At 55.2% G+C, this 22,409-nt stretch overlaps 2 protein-coding genes across 3 annotated transcripts in view; both read right to left on the bottom strand.

The window, feature by feature from the left end:
• LOC309578297 (maestro heat-like repeat-containing protein family member 1) overlaps window positions 1-12,522 on the bottom strand; it is a gene marked incomplete at its 3' end in the record, with an annotated part of 38,852 nt that extends 26,330 nt beyond the window's left edge. Inside the window, exons 1-4 of the mRNA XM_082290823.1 lie at window positions 12,481-12,522; window positions 7,929-9,342; window positions 7,327-7,472; window positions 3,829-3,960 (exon numbers count right to left, since the gene is read on the bottom strand). Of these exons, the coding sequence (XP_082146949.1) occupies window positions 3,829-3,960; window positions 7,327-7,472; window positions 7,929-7,950 (300 nt within the window). The 5' untranslated portion in view covers window positions 7,951-9,342; window positions 12,481-12,522. The remainder of the gene's footprint in view (window positions 1-3,828; window positions 3,961-7,326; window positions 7,473-7,928; window positions 9,343-12,480) is intronic.
• A 4,033-nt stretch (window positions 12,523-16,555) lies between these two features.
• HGH1 (HGH1 homolog) overlaps window positions 16,556-22,409 on the bottom strand; it is a 15,792-nt gene continuing 9,938 nt past the window's right edge. For both annotated transcript variants that reach the window (XM_082283848.1, XM_082283847.1), the window contains one exon: window positions 16,556-18,779. In XM_082283848.1, coding sequence (XP_082139974.1) covers window positions 18,612-18,779 — 168 coding nt within the window. In that variant the 3' untranslated portion in view covers window positions 16,556-18,611. The remainder of the gene's footprint in view (window positions 18,780-22,409) is intronic.

Below are 22,409 nucleotides of genomic sequence, written 5' to 3' on the forward strand. Positions count from 1 at the left end.
AATTCCCCGTAACATCCGAAAAATTCCCCAAAACTTCCCAGATTTCCCAAAAATTCCCCATAACGTCCCAAAAAATCCCCAAAACTTCCCAGATTTCCCAAAAATCCCCCATAACATCCCAAAAATTCCCCAAAACTTCCCAGATTTCCCAAAAATTCCCCATAATGTCCCAAAAAATCCCCAAAACTTCCCAGATTTCCCAAAAATTCCCCATAACGTCCCAAAAAATCCCCAAAACTTCCCAGATTTCCCAAAAATTCCCCATAACGTCCCAAAAATTCCCCAAAACTTCCCAGATTTCCCAAAAATTCCCCATAACGTCCCAAAAAATCCCCAAAACTTCCCAGATTTCCCAAAAATTCCCCATAACGTCCCAAAAATTCCCCAAAACTTCCCAGATTTCCCAAAAATTCCCCATAATGTCCCAAAAAATCCCCAAAACTTCCCAGATTTCCCAAAAATTCCCCATAACGTCCCAAAAAATCCCCAAAACTTCCCAGATTTCCCAAAAATTCCCCATAACGTCCCAAAAAATCCCCCAAACTTCCCAGATTTCCCAAAAATTCCCCATAACGTCCCAAAAATTCCCCCAAACTTCCCAGATTTCCCAAAAATTCCCCAAAACTTCCCAAAAATTCCCCAAAACTTCCCAGATTTCCCCAAAATTCCCCAAAACTTCCCAGATTTCCCCAAAATTCCCCATAACATCCCAAAAAATCCCCAAAACTTCCCAGATTTCCCAAAAATTCCCCATAACGTCCCAGAAATTCCCCAAAACTTCCCAGATTTCCCAAAAATTCCCCATAACGTCCCAAAAACTCCCCCAAACTTCCCAGATTTCCCAAAAATTCCCCATAACGTCCCAAAAATTCCCCAAAACTTCCCAGATTTCCCCAAAATTCCCCATAACATCCCAAAAATTCCCCAAACTTCCCAGATTTCCCAAAAATTCTCCATAACGTCCCAAAAATTCCCCAAAACTTCCCAGATTTCCCCAAAATTCCCCATAACGTCGCAAAAATTCCCCAAAACTTCCCAGATTTCCCAAAAATCCCCCATAACATCCCAAAAATTCCCCAAAACTTCCCAGATTTCCCAAAAATTCCCCATAACGTCCCAAAAATTCCCCAAACTTCCCAGATTTCCCAAAAATTCCCCCTAACATCCCAAAAAATCCCCAAAACTTCCCAGATTTCCCAAAAATTCCCCATAACGTCCCAAAAATTCCCCAAAACTTCCTGCATTTCCCAAAAATTCCCCATAACGTCCCAAAAATTCCCCAAAACTTCCCAGATTTCCCAAAAATTCCCCATAACATCCCAAAAATTCCCCATAACGTCCCAAAAATTCCCCAAAACTTGCCAAAATTCCCAAAGATTGCCAAAGTTTCCCAAAAATTCCCCGAAATTCCGCAAAAATCCCCAAAATTGCCAGACTCCCCAAAACATCCCAAAGCTTCCAAAAAGTTCCCAAAACCTCCCAAAACTCCCCCGAACTTCCCAAGTTTCCCCAAAATTCCCAAACCCTCCCAAAACTTCCCAGAAATTCCCAAAAAATCCCCAAAATTCCTAAACTCCCCCCAAAAACCTCAGAGATTCCAAAAACTTCCCCAAACCTCCCAAAACTTCCCAAATTTCCCAAAAATTCCCCACGACTTCGGAAAATTTCCAAAGCTTTCCAAAAATTCCCGAAGTTTCCCCAAAATTCCCCAAACCTCCCAAAAACTTTTCCCCAAAATTCCCCAAAATTCCCAAAGCTTCCCTAAAATTTTCCAAAAATTCCCAAAGCTTCCCCAAAATTCAAAAAAAATCTCTAAAATTGCCAGACTCCCTAAAACTTCCCAAATTTCCAAAAAAATTCCCCCCAAATTCCCAAAACTTTCCAAAATTCCCAAACTTTCCCCAAAATTCCCCAAAATTCCCAAAGTTTCCCAAAAATTCCCTGAAATTCAAAAAAATCCCCAAAATTGCCAGACTCCCCAAAACATCCCGAAGCTTCCAAAAACTTCCCAAAACCTCCCAAAACTCCCCAAAACTTCCCAAATTTCCCAAAAATTCCCCACAACTTCCCCAAATTCCCTAAACTTGCCAAAAATTCCCCAAAAATCCCCAAAATTCCCAAACTCCTCAAAACTCCCCAAACCTTCCCAAAAATTTCCCCAAACCTCCCAAAACTTCCCCAAAATTCCTGAAGTGTCCCAAAAATTCCCCAAAATTCCCAGAAATCCCAGAAGTTCCCAAACCCCGGCCCCTTTCCCGACATTCCAGCCTTTCCTCGGGAATTTCCCGCCTGGGAAACCCAGCCCCAAACCCCAACATTCCCAATCCCAACATTCCAGCCCCAATCCCAAAAATTCCAGCCCCAATCCCAAATCCAGCCTCAAATCCCAAAATTCCAGACCTAAATCCCACCAATCCCATCCCATTCCCAATCCCATTCCCCCCATTCCCAATCCCACCATTCCCAATCCCACTATTACCATTCCCATTCCCATTCCCATCCCATTCCCAATCCCAAATCCCAATCCCACCATTCCCATTCCCCCCAATCCCATTCCCAATCCCACCATTCCCAGACGCACCAATCCCAATCCCCCCATTCCCAATCCCAATCCCCCCATTCCCAATCCCATTCCCATCTTTTCCAATCCCCCCATTCCCAATCCCAATTCCCTCATTCCCATTCCCATTCCCAGTTCCACCATTCCCAATCCCCCCAATCCCAATCCCCCCATTCCCATTCCCAATCCCAAATCCCAATCCCACCATTCCCATTCCCCCATTCCCATTCCCAATCCCACTCCCAATCCCCTCATTCCCAAATCCCAAATCCCAATCCCATCCCAATCCCCCCATTCCCAATCCCCCCATTCCAAATCCCCCATTCCCAATCCCATTCCCATTCCCAGTTCCACCATTCCCAAGCCCCCCAATCCCAATCCATTCCCATTCCCAATCCCCCCATTCCCATTCCCATTCCCATCTTTTCCAATCCCCCCATTCCCAATCCCAATTCCCTCATTCCCAATCCCATTCCCATTCCCATTCCCAATTCCAATCCCATTCCCATTCCCAATACCCCATTCCCACTCTCAAGCCCATTCCCAATCCTCTCATTCCCAAATCCCAAATCCCATTCCCAATCCCCCCAATCCCAATTCCCATTCCCCCATTCCCTATCCCCCCATTCCCATTCCCAATCCCCCCATTCCCAATCCCATTCCCATTCCCAATCCCCCCAATCCCATTCCCATTCCCAATCCCCATTCCCTCATTCCCAATCCCCATTCCCTCATTCCCAATCCCATTCCCATTCCCAGTTCCACCATTCCCAAGCCCCCCAATCCCAATCCCCCCATTCCCAATCCCATTCCCATTCCCAATCCCCCCATTCCCATTCCCAATCCCCCCATTCCCAATCCCATTCCCATTCCCATTCCCAATCCCCCCATTCCCATTCCCAATCCCCCCATTCCCAATCCCCCCATTCCCATTTCCATTCCCAAATCCCATTCCCATTCCCAAATCCCATTCCCATTCCCAATCCCCCCAATCCCATTCCCATTCCCTTTCCCAATCCCAATCCCAATCCCCCCATTCCCAATCCCATTCCCATTCCCAGTTCCACCATTCCCAATCCCCTCATTCCCAATCCCCATCCCCCCATTCCCATTCCCAATCCCACTCCCAATCCCCCCATTCCCATTCCCAATCCCAATCCCCCCATTCCCATCCCCCCATTCCCAATCCCCCCATTCCCATTCCCAACCCCCCCATTCCCAAATCCCAAATCCCATTCCCGATCCCATTCCCCACCCGCGCTGCCCACCTTGCATTTGGTCATCTCGTGCGACGCCAGCGCGGCGGCGGCGGCGGCCGGGCCCTTGCGCAGCTCCCGCAGGTGCTTCCGGATCACCGATTCCATGGAGCGCAGCACGATCACGCGGTACGGAAAGGGCAGCTGCAACCGGGCCGGGAATGCCGCATGGGCACGGCATGGGCACGGCATGGGCACCGGGATCCGCTGGGATCGGCACCGGGATGGGCTCGGGATGGGCACCAGAATGGGCACCGGGATCCGCTGGGATCGGCACCGGGATGGGCATGGGATGGGCACCGGCATGGGCACCGGGATCCGCTGGGATCGGCACCGGGATGGGCTCGGGATGGGCACCAGAATGGGCACCGGGATCCGCTGGGATCGGCACCGGGATGGGCACGGCATGGGCACGGCATGGGCACCGGGATCAGCTGGGATCGGCACCGGGATGGGCTCGGGATGGGCACCGGCATGGGCACCGGGATCCGCTGGGATCGGCACCGGGATGGGCTCGGCATGGGCACGGCATGGGCACCGGGATCCGCTGGGATCGGCACCGGGATGGGCATGGGATGGGCACGGCATGGGCACCGGGATCAGCTGGGATCGGCACTGGGATGGGCATGGGATGGGCACGGCATGGGCACTGGGATCCGCTGGGATCGGCACCGGGATGGGCATGGGATGGGCACCGGGATGGGCACTGGGATCCGCTGGGATCGGCACCGGGATGGGCATGGGATGGGCACCAGAATGGGCACCGGGATCCGCTGGGATCGGCACCGGGATGGGCTCAGGATGGGCACCGGCATGGGCACCGGGATCAGCTGGGATCGGCACCGGGATGGGCATGGGATGGGCACCGGGATGGGCACCGGGATCCGCTGGGATCGGCACCGGGATGGGCATGGGATGGGCACGGCATGGGCACTGGGATCCGCTGGGATCGGCACCGGGATGGGCATGGGATGGGCACCGGGATGGGCACCGGGATCCGCTGGGATCGGCACCGGGATGGGCATGGGATGGGCACGGCATGGGCACTGGGATCCGCTGGGATCGGCACCGGGATGGGCATGGGATGGGCACCGGGATGGGCACTGGGATCCACTGGGATCGGCACCGGGATGGGCATGGGATGGGCACCAGAATGGGCACCGGGATCCGCTGGGATCGGCACCGGGATGGGCTCGGGATGGGCACCGGCATGGGCACCGGGATCAGCTGGGATCGGCACCGGGATCGGAAGCAGGATGGGCTGCGGGATGGGCACAGGATGGGCTCGGGATCGACCCTGGGATGGGCTCCAGGATCAGCTGGGATCAGCACCGGGATGGGCATGGGATGGGCACGGCATGGGCACCGGGATCAGCTGGGATCGGCACCAGGATGGGCACGGGATGGGCACCGGGATGGGCACCGGGATCAGCTGGGATCGGCACCGGGATGGGCATGGGATGGGCACCGGGATGGGCACCGGGATCCGCTGGGATCGGCACCGGGATGGGCATGGGATGGGCACGGCATGGGCACTGGGATCCGCTGGGATCGGCACCGGGATGGGCATGGGATGGGCACCGGGATGGGCACCGGGATCCGCTGGGATCGGCACCGGGATGGGCATGGGATGGGCACGGCATGGGCACTGGGATCCGCTGGGATCGGCACCGGGATGGGCATGGGATGGGCACCGGGATGGGCACTGGGATCCACTGGGATCGGCACCGGGATGGGCATGGGATGGGCACCAGAATGGGCACCGGGATCCGCTGGGATCGGCACCGGGATGGGCTCGGGATGGGCACCGGCATGGGCACCGGGATCAGCTGGGATCGGCACCGGGATCGGAAGCAGGATGGGCTGCGGGATGGGCACAGGATGGGCTCGGGATCGACCCTGGGATGGGCTCCAGGATCAGCTGGGATCAGCACCGGGATGGGCACCGGGATGGGCTCCAGGATGGGCACGGGATGGGCTCGGGGTGGGCACCGGGATGGGCACCGGGATGGGCACCGGGATCAGCTGGGATCGGCACCGGGATGGGCACGGGATGGGCACCGGGATGGGCTCCGGGATGGGCACTGGGATGGGCACTGGGATCAGCTGGGATCGGCACCGGGATCGGAAGCAGGATGGGCTGCGGGATGGGCACGGGATGGGCTCGGGATCGACCCTGGGATGGGCTCCAGGATCAGCTGGGATCAGCACCGGGATGGGCACGGGATGGGCTCCAGGATGGGCACTGGGATGGGCACGGGATGGGCACCGGGATGGGCACCAGGATGGGCGCCAAGATGGGCTCCGGGATGGGCACGGGGATGGGCACCGGGATGGGCACCGGGATGGGCACCGGGATGAGCTGGGATCGGCACCGGGATGGGCGCCGGGATGGGCTCCGGAATGGGCACTGGGATGGGCACTGGGCTCAGCTGGGATCGGCACCGGGATCGGAAGCAGGATGGGCTGCGGGATGGGCACGGGATGGGCATTATCTGGGATTATCTGGGATTATCTGGGATTATTGGGATTATTTTGGATTATTGGGGATTATTGTGGATTATCAGTGATTGTCTGGGATTATCTGGGATTATCTGGGATTATCTGGGATTATTAGGGATTATCTGGGACCATCTGGCATTATTGCAGATTATCGCAGATTATCGCAGATTATCGCAGATTATCTGGGATTATTGGGATTATCAGGGATTATCGAGGATAATCTGGGATTATCTGGGATCTGGGCCCATCCCGCTGTGCCAAGGGGAAGCTCCAATCCTGGGAATTTTGGGGTCTCTGGGAAAAGGAGATGGAGGAGTGGGGAATGGGTTGGGAATTCTGGGAATGGGATTGGGATGGGAAAGGAAATTCTGGGAATGGGGATGGGGGAAGGAGATGGGGATGGGAATTCTGGGCATGGGGATGGGATAGGATTGGGAATGGGAATTCTGGGAATTTTGGGGATTTTTGGGGGATTTTTTGGGGAATTTTGGGGATTTTGGGGGATTTTTTTGGGATTTCCCATCCCTGTGGATTTGGGATGGAACCAGGGGCCGGATTTGGGATTTTGGGGATTTTTTGGGTTTTTTAGGGGGGATTTTTTGGTTAATTTTGGGGGATTTTTGGGGATTTTTTTGTGGATTTCCCATCCCTGTGGATTTGGGATGGGATCAGGGCCGGGATTTGGGATTTTGGGGATTTTGGGGGATTTTTTGGGATTTTTTTGGGATTCCCCATCCCTGTGGATTTGGGATGGGCTCAGGGCCGGGATTTGGGATCCCCATTCCCAGGACTTGTGGGATGGGCTCAGTGCCGGGATTTTGGGGATCCCCATTCCCAGGACTTGTGGGATGGGCTCAGGGCCGGGATTTTGGGGATCCCCATTCCCAGGATTTCCCATCCCTCTGGAATTTGGGATAGGACCAAGGCCGGGCGTGGCTTTGAAGGCTCCATCGGAATTCCCCCACCTCCCCAACCCTGGGAATTCCCGGAATTCCCGGAATTCCCGACCTTCTCGTGCTGCCGCAGGTACTCGCCGCAGGCGTCCAGGATCTCCTCGGGATCCGCGTCTCCCAGGGAACACAGGGAATCGTGGATCTGCTCCTGCACCTCGGGATCCTTGTCCGTGGTCGCGTCCATCAGCGTCACCGCCAGCCCTGCAAGGGTCGGAATTCCCGGGATTCCAACTCCAGGATCCTCCAACCTCCCCCCATTCCCAACCCTTCTTCCCATTCCAAAGGGGCTCCTCCGTCCTCCCGGGGTTTCTCCTCCAGGCCAAGGCTCTGAGATTCCCGGTTGGAGCAGGAATTCCGGAGCATCGCCGTTTAGGGATTTTTCCCGGTTTTCCAAGGTTTCCGAGCCCTCAAAGCCGCCGATCCCTGTTCCCATCCCATCCTCGATTCCCTTAAAAAACCCGGGAGAACCGAGCAGGACAGGGAATCCTTCCCGGCTTAATCCCGGAATTATCTCCCCAAGATCCCAACCGGAGTAGAGGCAGCGCCCGGGATCGGCTCCCGGCGCTTGGGAATCGCAGCATTCCCGGCTCCCAGCCCCCGATCCGGCCGGAATTCCCATTCCCACGGGAAAAGGCGGGAATGGCCGGCTGCACTCACGCCGGATGCGGGATTCCATCATGCTCCGCGTCTCCAGCTTTCCCGGGAAGGGCGGGCGCCCGGGATTCCCTGGAGAACCTATTGTTCCACACTGGGATGGGAATTCCAGGGAGAAGGGGGATGGGATGGGATGGGATGGGATGGGATGGGATGGGATGGGATGGGATGGGGTTGATTCCAGGTGGGAATGGGGACAGAGGCTCTGATCCCACTGGGAAAGGAGAGGGAGGCTCTGATCCCACTGGGAATTCAATGGGAAGCTCGGATCTGGATCGGAATTCAACGGGAATCTCTGATCCCACTGGGAATTCAATGGGAAGGGTCTGATCCCGATGGGAATTCAATGGGAATCTCTGATCCCACTGGGAATGGGGACAGAGGCTCTGATCCCAATGGGAAAGGAAAGGGAGGCTCGGATGCCACTGGGAATTCAATGGGAATCTCTGATCCCACTGGGAATTCAATGGGAATCTCTGCCCCACTGGGAATCAAATGGGAAGGGGCTGATCCGGGTGGGAATTCAACGGGAAGGGGCTGATCCCACTGGGAATGAAATGGGAAGCTCGGATCCGGGTGGGAATTCAATGGGAATCTCTGATCCCACCGGGAATTCAAAGGGAATCTCTGATCCCACTGGGAATCAAACGGGATGGGGCTGATCCCACTGGGAATTCAATGGGAATCTCTGATCCCAGTGGGAATTTAATGGGAAGGGGCTGATCCCACTGGGAATGAAATGGGAAGCTCGGATCCAGGTGGGAATTTAATGGGAATCTCTGATCCCACCGGGAATGGGGACAGAGGCTCTGATCCCACTGGGAAAGGAAAGGGAGGCTGTGATCCCACTGGGAATTCAATGGGAATCTCTGATCCCACTGGGAATCAAACGGGACGGGGCTGATCCCACTGGGAATTCAATGGGAATCTCTGATCCAGGTGGGAATTCAATGGGAAGCTCTGATCCCACTGGGAATGAAATGGGAAGCTCAGATCTGGGTGGGAATTTAATGGGAATCTCTGATCTGGATCGGAATTAAACGGGAACCTCTGATCCCACTGGGAATTAAACGGGACGGGGCTGATCCCACTGGGAATTCAATGGGAAGGGGCTGATGCAGGTGGGAATTTAATGGGAAGGGGCTGATCCCAGTGGGAATTAAACAGGAATCTCTGATCCCAGTGGGAATTCAATGGGAATCTCTGATCCCGGCGGGAATTCAGCGGGAATTCAGGGCAGCGATTCCGATCCCGCTGGGAAGCAGGAAGGAGCCGCTGCTCCCGCCGGGAATTCCACGTCAGGGCACAGCCAGGCCGGGAGAAGTTCGGGAATTCCGGGAGCTTCCATGGGATCCTTCCTTATCCAGGTGGGAGCCGCCGCATCCCGGGATTCCGGCGCCTCTTCCCGAGGGTCCTCCTGCGAGCGGGAAAAGGGGTTCACATCCCCCCCAATCCCAAAAAAACACCCCAAAAACTCATTCCTGGGAATCCCAATCCCCAAAAAACTCCAAAAACTCATTCCTGGGAATCCCAATCCCAAAAAAACCCAAATCCATTCGTGGGAATCCCAATCCCAAAAAACCCCCCAAAAACTCATTCCTGGGAATCCAAAAAAAAACCCCAAATCCATTCGTGGGAATCCCAATCCCAAAAAAACCCCCAAAAACTCATTCCTGGGAATCCCAATCCCAAAAAACCCCCAAATCCATTTGTGGGAATCCCAATCCCAAAAAAACCCCAAATCCATTCGTGGGAATCCCAATCCCAAAAAACCCCCAAATCCATTCCCAGGAATCCAAAAAAAAACCCCAAATCCATTCCTGAGAATCCCAATCCCAAAAAAACCCCTAAAACCCAAAAAGGGGGGAAAAAGGGGGGAAAAGTGGGGGAAAGTGGGAAAAGGGGAAAAAAGGGGGAAAAGGGGGGAAAAAGGGAAAAAAGGAAAAAAAGGGGGGAAAAGGGGAAAAATTGGGAAAAAGGAGGCAAAAAGGAGGGGGAAGGGGGAAAAAAGGGGGAAAAAAGGGGGAAAAAGTGGGGGGAAGGGGGGAGAAAGGGGGAAAAGGGGAAAAATGGGGGAAAAAGGGGGGGAAAGGGGAAAAATTGGGAAAAAGGGGGCAAAAAGGAGGGGGAAGGGGGAAAAAAGGGGGAAAAATGGGGGAGAAAGAGGGGAAAAAGGGGGAAAAGGGGAAAAAGAGGGGAAAAGTGGGGAAAAAAGGGGGGGGAAGGGGGGAAAAAGGGGAAAAAGGGGGAAAAAGGGGGAGAAAGAGGGGAAAAAGGGAAAAAGGGGGAAAAGGGGAAAAAGTGGGAAAAAAGGGGGGGGGAAAGGGGGGGAAAAGGGGGAAAAAGGTCGGGAAAACGGGGAAAAAATTGGTAAAAAAGGGGGGGAAAAAGGGGGAGGAAAGGGGGGAAAAAAGGGGGAAAAGCCGGAAAAAAGGGGAAAATGATGGGAAAAAAGGGGGGAAAGTGGGATAAAGGGGGAAAAATGGGGGAAAAGGGGGAAGATGGGGGGGAAAAGAGGGGGGGAAAATGGGGAAAAAAGGTCGGGAAAAGGAAAAAGTTGGCAAAAAAGGGGGGAAAAATGGGGAAAAAAGGGGGAAAAGGGGAAAAAGGGGGGGAAAAGGGGAAAAAAATGGGGGGAAAAGGGGAAAAATTGGGAAAAGGGGAAAAATTGGGAAAAAGGGGGCAAAAAGGAGGGGGAAGGGGGGAAAAAGGGGGGAAAAGGGGGAAAAAGGGGGGAAAAGGGTGAAAAAAGGGGGGGGAAGGAAAAAAGGAGGGAAAAAGGGGAAAAAAGTGGCAAAAAGAGGGGAAAAGGGGGAAAAGGGGGAAAAAAGGGGAAAAGGGGGGGGAAGGGGAAAAAGGGGGAAAAGGGGGAAAATGGGGGAAAAGAGGGGGGAAAAATGGGGGAAAAAGGTCGGGAAAAAGGGGGAAATTGGCAAAAAAGGGGGAAAAAAGGGGGAGAAAAAGAGGAAAAAGGGGAAAAGGGGGGGAAAGGAGGAAAAGGGGAAAAATTGGCAAAAAGGGGGCAAAAAGGAGGGGGAAGGGGGGAAAAAGGGGAAAAGGGGAAAAAGGAGGAAGAAAGTGGGGAAAAGGGGGAAAAGTGGGAAAAAAAGAAAAAAGGGGGGGAAAGGGGGAAAAATGGGGGAAAAATGGGGAAAAAAGGGAAAAAAGGGGGGGAAGGGGAAAAATTGGGAAAAAGGGGGTAAAAAGGAGGGGGAAAAAAGGGGAAAAAAGGGGGAAAAAGGGGAAAAAAGGGGGGGAAGGGGGAAAATGTGAAAAAGGGGGAAAAGGGGGAAAAAGGAGGAAAAAGGGGGGAAAATGGGGGAAAAGAGGGGGGAAAAATGGGGGAAAAAGGGGAAAAAGGGGGAAAAGGGGGAAAAAGGGTGGAAAAGAGGGGGGAAAATGGGGGGAAAAGGTCGGGAAAAGGGGAAAAAATTGGCAAAAACGGGGGAAACGCCGGAAAAGGGGGAAAAGGAGGGGGAAAAGGGGGAAAAGGGGAAAAAAGAGGAAAAGGGGGAAAAGGGGAAAAAAGGGGAAAAAAGGGGGGAAAAAGGAGGGGGAAGGGGTAAAAAAGGGGGGAAAATGGGGGAAAAAGGGGAAAAAAGGGCGGGGAAAGGGGCGAAAAAAGGGGGGAAGGGGGGAAAAAAGGGAGAAAAGGGGAAAAGGGGAAAAAGAGGGGGGGAAAGGGGAAAAAATGGGGGAAAAATGGGGGATAAAAGGGGAAAAAGGGGGAAAAGGAGGGGAAAAGGGGGAAAAGGGGGGGAAAAAAGGAGGAAAAATGAGGGAAAAATGGGGGGAAAGGTCAGGAAAAGGGGAAAAAATGGGGGAAAAAGGGTGAAAAAATGGGGGAAAAAGGGTGAAAAAATGGGGAAAAAAGGGGAAAAAAATGGGGAAAAAAGGGGGGGAAAGCCGGAAAAAGATGGGAAAAAGGGGGAAAAAGGGGAGGAAAGAACCAAGGAATGTTCAGGCCGGGCGCATCCCAGGGCTGACATTCCAGAGTTTTCCAGCTGCTCCGCACGAGCCGCCTCCGAAGGGAGCCCTTCCCTGCCCTTGCCGGGGGCACCGGGATTTTTTCCTTCCCCCCCCCCACCCTCGGGAATTTTGGGAAAGGATTCCCAACCCTCCCCTTCCTCCTTTTTGGGGGGTTTCATCCCAAATGTGGGATTTTCGTGGGGTTTTGGGGTTTTTTTTCCCCCCTCCTGCGATGGGAAAAGCGGGGGAGGGGCCGCACCTGGGGCAGGTGAGGGGTGGGGGAGGGGTCGGAGCCTCATCCCAAAGCGGGATCCCCATGGGGGGGGGAGGGGGGGGATTTTCCCATTGGGAATTGGGGGGGAAAGAGGGACAGGGAGGTCCCAAAACGGGGCGGGGGGGGGGGGGGTCCCGCGCAGGCCTTGGGAGTTTCCCGGGAATCTCCGGCAGCTCCCGCCAGGCCCCCCCCGCCCCATCCTCCTCCGCCTGCTCCTCCTTTTCCTTCTCCATCCCAAATATTCCCAAATTCCCGGTCTGAAATCCCCCGTCCCAAATTTTTCCAACCCCCCCCCCGCCCCCCGGCACTCACCGGGACCCGCCCGGCGCCGCTTCCGGGTGCGGAGGCCACGCCCCTTCCGAAACCACGCCCCCTCCCCTGTCGCGCCAAGGCCACGCCCCCCTCCCGAGCGCTGATTGGCTGAGCGGGGAAAGGGGGCGGAGTCAGGGAGTGAGGGGCGGCCCCGCCCCCCCCAGCGGTGCTGGCGCCCCCTGGCGGGGCGGGAAGGGAATGACGGCGATGGCCCCAAATTCGGCTCCATTGACCCCAAATTCGGCTCCATTGACCCCAAATTCGGCTCCATTGTCCCCAAATTCGGCTCCATTGACCCCAAATTCGGCTCCATTGACCCCAAATTCGGCTCCACTGTCCCCAAATTCGGCTCCATTGACCCCAAATTCGGCTCCATTGACCCCAAATTCGGCTCCGTTGCCCCCAAATTCGGCTCCATTGACCCCAAATTCGGCTCCATTGACCCCGAATTCGGCTCCATTGACCCCAAAATCGGCTCCGTTGTCCCCAAATTCGGCTCCATTGACCCCAAATTCGGCTCCGTTGACCCCAAATTCCATCCCAACATCCCAAATTCGGCTCCATTGACCCCGAATTCCATCCCAATGTCCCAAATTCGGCTCCATTGACCCCAAATTCGGCTCCATTGACCCCGAATTCGGCTCCATTGACCCCAAATTCGGCTCCATTGACCCCAAATTCAGCTCCATTTACCCCAAATTCGGCTCCATTTACCCCAAATTCGGCTCCGTTGACCCCAAATTCGGCTCCGTTGTCCCCAAATTCGGCTCCATTGACCCCGAATTCGGCTCCATTGACCCCAAATTCGGCTCCATTGACCCCAAATTCCATCCCAACGTCCCAAATTCGGCTCCATTGACCCCGAATTCGGCTCCATTGACCCCAAATTCGGCTCCGTTGTCCCCAAATTCCATCCCAACGTCCCAAATTCGGCTCCATTGACCCCAAATTCGGCTCCATTGACCCCAAATTCGGCTCCACTGTCCCCAAATTCGGCTCCATTGACCCCAAATTCGGCTCCATTGACCCCAAATTCGGCTCCGTTGTCCCCAAATTCGGCTCCATTGACCCCAAATTCGGCTCCATTGACCCCAAATTCGGCTCCACTGTCCCCAAATTCGGCTCCATTGACCCCAAATTCGGCTCCATTTACCCCAAATTCGGCTCCGTTGCCCCCAAATTCGGCTCCATTGACCCCGAATTCGGCTCCATTGACCCCAAAATCGGCTCCGTTGTCCCCAAATTCGGCTCCATTGACCCCAAATTCGGCTCCGTTGTCCCCAAATTCCATCCCAACATCCCAAATTCGGCTCCATTGACCCCGAATTCCATCCCAATGTCCCAAATTCGGCTCCATTGACCCCAAATTCGGCTCCATTGTCCCCAAATTCGGCTCCATTGACCCCAAATCCCCCCCAATGTCCCCAAATTCCATCCCAATGGCCCCAAATTCGGCTCCAATGTCCCCAAATCCCCCCTTGGTGTCCCCAAATTCGGCTCCAATGTCCCCAAATCCCCCCTTGGTGTCCCCAAATTCGGCTCCATTGACCCCAAATCCCCCCCAATGTCCCCAAATCCCCCCCAATGGCCCCAAATTCGGCTCCATTGTCCCCAAATCCCCCCCGACAACCCCAAATTCCCTCCCTCTGTGCCCAAATCTGTCCCCACATCCCCAAATCCCTCCCGGTGTCCCCAAATTCGGCCCCATTGTCCCCAAATCCCCCCTTGGTGTCCCCAAATTCGGCTCCATTGTCCCCAAATTCCATCCCAACAACCCCAAATTCCACCCCAATGTCCCAAATTCCCTCTCAATGTCCCCAAATCCCGCCCGATGTCCCCAAATTCGGCTCCATTGTCCTCAAATCCCATCCCAATGTCCCAAATTCCCTCTCAATGTCCCCAAATTCCCTCCCAGTGTCCCCAAATCCATCCCAACAACCCCAAATCCCCCAATGTCCCCAAATTCCATCCCAATGTCCCCAAATTCCATCCCAGTGTCCCAAATTCCCTCTCAATGTCCCGAAATTCCATCCCAACAACCCCAAATCCCCCCCAATGGCCCCAAATTCGGCTCCATTGTCCCCAAATCCCCCCTTGGTGTCCCCAAATCCCCCCGATGTCCCCAAATCCCCCCTTGGTGTCCCCAAATCCTCCCCAATGTCCCCAAATTCGGCTCCATTGTCCCCAAATCCCGCCCGATGTCCCCAAATCCCCCCCAATGTCCCCAAATTCCATCCCAATGGCCCCAAATTCGGCTCCATTGTCCCCAAATCCCCCCCGACAACCCCAAATTCCCTCCCTGTGTGCCCAAATCTGTCCCCACATCCCCAAATCCCTCCCGGTGTCCCCAAATTCGGCCCCATTGTCCCCAAATCCCCCCAAATCCCTCCCGGTGTCCCCAAATCCCTCCCAATGTCCCCAAATTCGGCCCCATTGTCCCCAAATCCCCCCTTGCTGTCCCCAAATTCGGCTCCATTGTCCCCAAATTCCATCCCAACAACCCCAAATTCCACCCCAATGTCCCAAATTCCCTCTCAATGTCCCCAAATCCCCCCAATGTCGGCTCCATTGTCCCCAAATTCAGCCCCATTGTCCCCAAATCCCCCCTTGGTGTCCCCAAATCCCCCCCAATGTCCCCAAATTCCATCCCACTGGCCCCAAATTCGGCTCCATTGAACCCAAATTCCATCCCAGTGTCCCAAATTCCCTCTCAATGTCCCCAAATTCCCTCCCAGTGTCCCCAAATCCATCCCAACAACCCCAAATCCCCCAATGTCCCCAAATTCCATCCCAATGTCCCCAAATTCCATCCCAGTGTCCCAAATTCCCTCTCAATGTCCCGAAATTCCATCCCAACAACCCCAAATCCCGCCCGATGTCCCCAAATTCGGCTCCATTGTCCCCAAATCCCCCCTTGGTGTCCCCAAATTCAGCTCCATTGTCCCCAAATCCCCCCTTGGTGTGCCCAAATCCTCCCCAATGTCCCCAAATTCGGCTCCATTGTCCCCAAATCCCGCCCGATGTCCCCAAATCCCCCCCAATGTCCCCAAATTCCATCCCAATGGCCCCAAATTCGGCTCCATTGTCCCCAAATCCCCCCCGACAACCCCAAATTCCCTCCCTGTGTGCCCAAATCTGTCCCCACATCCCCAAATCCCCCCCAATGTCCCCAAATTCCATCCCACTGGCCCCAAATTCGGCTCCATTGAACCCAAATTCCATCCCAGTGTCCCAAATTCCCTCTCAATGTCCCGAAATTCCATCCCAACAACCCCAAATCCCGCCCGATGTCCCCAAATTCGGCTCCAATGTCCCCAAATCCCCCCTTGGTGTCCCCAAATTCGGCTCCAATGTCCCCAAATCCCCCCCAATGTCCCCAAAACCCCCCCGATGTCCCCAAATCCCCCCTTGGTGTCCCCAAATCCCCCCCAATGTCCCCAAATTCGGCTCCATTGTCCCCAAATCCCCCCCAATGTCCCCAAATTCCATCCCAATGGCCCCAAATTCGGCTCCATTGTCCCCAAATCCCCCCCGACAACCCCAAATTCCCTCCCTGTGTGCCCAAATCTGTCCCCACATCCCCAAATCTCCCCCAATGTCCCCAAATTCCATCCCACTGGCCCCAAATTCGGCTCCATTTTCCCCAAATTCCATCCCAGGGTCCCAAATTCCCTCTCAATGTCCCGAAATTCCATCCCAACAACCCCAAATCCCGCCCGATGTCCCCAAATTCGGCTCCATTGTCCCCAAATCCCCCCTTGGTGTCCCCAAATCCCCCCCAATGTCCCCAAATCCCCCCTTGGTGTCCCCAAATCCCCCCCAATGTCCCCAAATCCCCCCTTGATGTCCCCAAATTCGGCTCCAATGTCCCCAAATCCCCCCTTGGTGTCCCCAAATCCCCCCCAATGTCCCCAAATCCCCCCTTGGTGTCCCCAAATCCCCCCCAATGTCCCCAAATCCCCCCTTGATGTCCCCAAATTCGGCTCCAATGTCCCCAAATCCCCTCCCCCCCCCCCAAATGTCCCCCACCAGATTTGGGGTCAAAGCCTTTTATTGGCTGGGGGGGGGGAGGGGACAGGCGGGGACACCATGGTGACCCCGGGGGGGGGACACACGGTCACCATGGCAACCATTGGGGGGACACACACACGGTCACCATGGCAACCATTGGGGGACACACACACGGTCACCATGGCAACCACTGGGGGGACACACACACGGTCACCATGGCAACCATTGGGGGGGGACACACACACATGGTCACCATGGCAACCATTGGGGGGGACACACACACACGGTCACCATGGCAACCATTGGGGGACACACACACACGGTCACCATGGCAACCATTGGGGGGGGGACACACACGGTCACCATGGCAACCATTGGGGGGGGACACACACACGGCCACCATGGCAACCATTGGGGGGGACACACACACGGTCACCATGGCAACCATTGGGGGGACACACACACACGGTCACCATGGCAACCATTGGGGGACACACACACGGTCACCATGGCAACCATTGGGGGGACACACACACGGTCACCATGGCAACCATTGGGGGGACACACACACGGTCACCATGGCAACCATTGGGGGACACACACACACGGTCACCATGGCAACCATTGGGGACACACACACGGTCACCATGGCAACCATTGGGGGGGGACACACACACGGTCACCATGGCAACCATTGCGGACACACACACACGGTCACCATGGCAACCATTGGGGGGACACACACACGGTCACCATGGCAACCATTGGGGGGGACACACACATGGTCACCATGGCAACCATTGGGGGGGACACACACACGGTCACCATGGCAACCACTGGGGGGACACACACACGGTCACCATGGCAACCATTGGGGGGACACACACACGGTCACCATGGCAACCATTGGGGACACACACACGGTCACCATGGCAACCATTGGGGGGACACACACACGGTCACCATGGCAACCATTGGGGGGGACACACACACGGTCACCATGGCAACCATTGGGGGACACACACACGGTCACCATGGCAACCATTGGGGGACACACACACGGTCACCATGGCAACCACTGGGGACACACACACGGTCACCATGGCAACCATTGGGGACACACACACGGTCACCATGGCAACCATTGGGGGGACACACACACGGTCACCATGGCAACCATTGCGGACACACACACGGTCACCATGGCAACCATTGGGGGACACGATGTCATCGTCACCATGGCAACCATTGGGGTCACAGGGTCACTCCAGTGGCTCCTCGAGGTCACAATGTCACCGTCACCATGGCAACCCTTGGGGTCACGATGTCACTGTCACCATGGCAACCCTTGGGGTCACGATGTCACCGTCACCATGGCAACCCTTGGGGTCACAGGGTCACTCCAGTGGCTCCTCGAGGACACGATGTCACCGTCACCATGGCAACCCTTGGGGTCACAATTTCACCGTCACCACGGCAACCCTTGGGGTCACACGGTCACCGTCACCATGGCAACCCTTGGGGACAGGTCACTCCAGTGGCTCCTCGAGGACATGACATCATCGTCACCATGGCAACCCTTGGGGACACCACGTGGTCACCATGGTGACCCTTGGGGTCACAATGTCATCATCACCATGGCAACCCTTGGGGTCACAGGGTCCTTGTGGTGGCTCCTTGGGAACACGATGTCACTGTCACCATGGCAACCCTTGGGGACACCACGTGGTCACCATGGTGACCCTTGGGGACACAATGTCATCATCACCATGGCAACCCTTGGGGTCACAAGGTCCTTGTGGTGGCTCCTTGGGAACACGATGTCACCGTCACCATGGCAACCCTTGGGGACACCATGTGGTCACCATGGTGACCCTTGGGGACATGATGTCGCCGTCACCATGGCAACCCTTGAGGACACGATGTCGCCGTCACCATGACAACCCTTGGGGTCACACGGTCACCGTCACCATGGCAACCCTCGGGGACACATTGTCGCCGTCACCATGGCAACCCTTGGGGTCACACCGTCCTTGGGGTGGCTCCTCGAGGTCCCATTGTCACCGTCACCATGGCAACCCCTTGGTGTCCCCTTGGTGTCCCCCGGGCTCCTTCCGCCGTCACCTCCTCTCCTCCTGCGCCTCCTCCTGCCCCTGCTCCTTCCTCCAGCGCCGCTCCTCCTCCTCCTCCTCCTCGTCAGCCGCCCTCAGGCTCCGCTCCAGCTCCTCGGGAACCTCCACCTCCAGCAGGTTCTCCATGCCCGCCTCGGGCTCGTCCCCAATCAGCACCTGCAGGGCAAAAAAAACCCCAAAGTTCAACCCCAAAAGTGGTCATCGAACCCCAAAAGTGGTCATTGAACACTAAAAGTGGTCATTGAACTCCAAAAGTGGTCATCGAACCCCAAAAGTGCTCATTGAACCCCAAAAGTGGTCATCGAACCCCAAAAGTGCTCATTGAACCCCAAAAGTGGTCATTGAACCCCAAAAGTGGTCATGGAACCCCAAAAGTGGTCATTGAACACCAAAAGTGATCATGGAACCCCAAAAGTGGTCATTGAACACCAAAAGTGGTCATGGAACCCCAAAAGTGGTCATTGAACACCAAAAGTGGTCATTGAACACTAAAAGTGGTCATTGAACACCAAAAGTGGTCATTGAACACTAAAAGTGCTCATTGAACCCCAAAAGTGGTCATTGAACCCCAAAAGTGATCATTGAACCCCAAAAGTGGTCATTGAACCCCAAAAGTGGTCATTGAACACTAAAAGTGCTGCTTGGAACCCAAAAGTCCTCATTGAACCCCAAAACGCCCCGTTTCATCCCAAAACGCCTCATTTCACCCCCAAACTCCACATTTCACCCCAAAACGCCTCATATCACCCCAAAATGTCTCATTTCACCCAAAACTCCACATTTCACCCAAAACTCCTCATTTCACCCCAAAACTCCTCATTTCACCCCAAAACTCCTCGTTTCACCCCAAAACTCCTCGTTTCACCCCAAAACTCCACATTTCACCCAAAACTCCTCATTTCACCCCAAAACTCCTCATTTCACCCCAAAACTCCTCGTTTCACCCCAAAACTCCACATTTCACCCCAAAACGCCCCGTTTCACCCCAAAACGCCTCATTTCACCCAAAACGCCCCGTTTCACCCCAAAACGCCCCGTTTCACCCAAAACGCCCCGTTTCACCCCAAAACGCCTCCTTCCACCCCAAAACGCCCCGTTTCACCCCAAAACGCCTCATTTCACCCCAAAACGCCCCGTTTCACCCCAAAACGCCCCATTTCACCCCAAAACGCCCCATTTCACCCAAAACTCATCATTTCACCCCAAAACGCCTCATTTCACCCCAAAACGCCCCGTTTCACCCAAAACGCCCCGTTTCACCCCAAAACGCCCCGTTTCACCCCAAAACGCCTCATTTCACCCCAAAACGCCCCGTTTCACCCCAAAACGCCTCATTTCACCCCAAAACGCCCCGTTTCACCCCAAAACGCCCCATTTCACCCCAAAACGCCCCATTTCACCCAAAACTCATCATTTCACCCCAAAACGCCTCATTTCACCCCAAAACGCCCCGTTTCACCCAAATCGCCCCGTTTCACCCCAAAACGCCTCATTCCACCCCAAAACGCCCCGTTTCACCCCAAAACGCCTCATTTCACCCCAAAACGCCCCGTTTCACCCAAAACGCCCCGTTTCACCCCAAAACGCCCCGTTTCACCCCAAAACGCCCCGTTTCACCCCAAAACTCCCCGTTTCACCCCAAAACGCCTCATTTCACCCCAAAACGCCTCATTTCACCCCAAATCGCCCCGTTTCACCCCAAAACGCCCCGTTTCACCCCAAAACGCCTCATTTCACCCAAAACGCCCCGTTTCACCCCAAAACGCCCCATTTCACCCCAAAACGCCTCATTTCACCCCAAACTCATCATTTCACCCCAAAACGCCTCATTTCACCCCAAAACGCCCCGTTTCACCCAAATCGCCTCATTTCACCCAAATCGCCCCGTTTCACCCAAAACGCCCCGTTTCACCCAGAACTCCTCATTTCACCCCAAATCGCCCCATTTCACCCCAAAACGCCTCATTTCACCCCAAAACGCCCTGTTTCACCCCAAAACGCCCCGTTTCACCCAAATCGCCCCGTTTCACCCCAAAACGCCTCGTTTCACCCCAAAACACCTCCTTTCACCCAAAACGCCCCGTTTCACCCAAAACGTCCTGTTTCACCCCAAAACGCCTCATTTCACCCCAAAACGCCCCGTTTCACCCAAATCGCCCCGTTTCACCCCAAAACGCCCCGTTTCACCCCAAAACTCATTTCACCCCAAAACGCCCCGTTTCACCCCAAAACGCCTCATTTCACCAAAACGCCCCGTTTCACCCCAAAACGCCCCGTTTCACCCCAAAACTCATTTCACCCCAAAACTCCCCGTTTCACCCCAAAACGCCCCGTTTCACCCCAAAACGCCCCGTTTCACCCCAAAACGCCTCCTTTCACCCAAAACGCCCCGTTTCACCCCAAAACGCCTCGTTTCACCCCAAAACGCCTCCTTTCACCCAAAACTCCTCCTTTCACCCAAAACGCCCCGTTTCACCCCAAAACGCCCCGTTTCACCCCAAAACGCCTCCTTTCACCCAAAACGCCCCGTTCACCCAAACGCCCCGTTTCACCCAAAACTCCTCCTTTCACCCAAAACGCCCCCGTTTCACCCCAAAACGCCCCGTTTCACCCAAATCGCCCCGTTTCACCCCAAAACGCCCCGTTTCACCCCAAACGCCCCGTTTCACCCAAATCGCCCCGTTTCACCCCAAAACGCCTCATTTCACCCAAATCGCCCCGTTTCACCCAAATCGCCCCGTTTCACCCCAAATCGCCCCGTTTCACCCCAAACGCCCCGTTTCACCCAAATCGCCCCGTTTCACCCAAAACGCCTCATTTCACCCAAAACGCCCCGTTTCAGCCCAAATCGCCCCGTTTCACCCAAATCGCCCCGTTTCAGCCCAAAACGCCTCATTTCACCCAAAACGCCCCGTTTCACCCCAAAACACCTCATTTCACCCCAAAACGCCTCATTTCACCCCAAAACGCCCCATTTCACCCCAAATCGCCCCGTTTCAGCCCAAAACGCCCCATTTCACCCCAAATCGCCCCGTTTCACCCCAAATCGCCCCGTTTCAGCCCAAAACGCCTCATTTCACCCCAAAACGCCTCATTTCACCCAAATCGCCCCGTTTCAGCCCAAAACGCCTCATTTCACCCAAATCGCCCGTTTCACCCCAAATCGCCCCGTTTCACCCCAAATCGCCCCGTTTCACCCCAAATCGCCCCGTTTCAGCCCAAAACGCCCCGTTTCACCCCAAAACACCTCATTTCACCCAAAACTCCTCATTTCACCCAAAACGCCTCATTTCACCCAAAACGCCCCGTTTCACCCAAATCGCCCCGTTTCACCCAAATCGCCCCGTTTCACCCCAAAACGCCCCGTTTCACCCCAAACACCTCATTTCACCCAAAACTCCTCATTTCACCCAAAACGCCTCATTTCACCCAAAACGCCCCGTTTCACCCAAATCGCCCCGTTTCACCCCAAAACGCCCCGTTTCACCCAAAACGCCCCATTTCACCCCAAAACGCCTCATTTCACCCCAAATCGCTCCGTTTCACCCCAAAACGCCCCGTTTCACCCAAAACGCCTCATTTCACCCAAATCACCCCGTTTCACCCCAAAATGCCTCATTTCACCCCAAAACGCCCCGTTTCACCCCAAAACGCCCCGTTTCACCCAAATCGCCCCGTTTCACCCCCAAAACGCCCCATTTCACCCAAATCGCCCCGTTTCACCCCAAAACGCCCCGTTTCACCACAAATCGCCCCGTTTCACCCCAAAACGCCCCATTTCACCCA

This window comes from Coloeus monedula, assembly GCF_965178545.1.
Source record: "Coloeus monedula genome assembly, chromosome: 1".
NCBI classification, from domain to species: domain Eukaryota; kingdom Metazoa; phylum Chordata; class Aves; order Passeriformes; family Corvidae; genus Coloeus; species Coloeus monedula.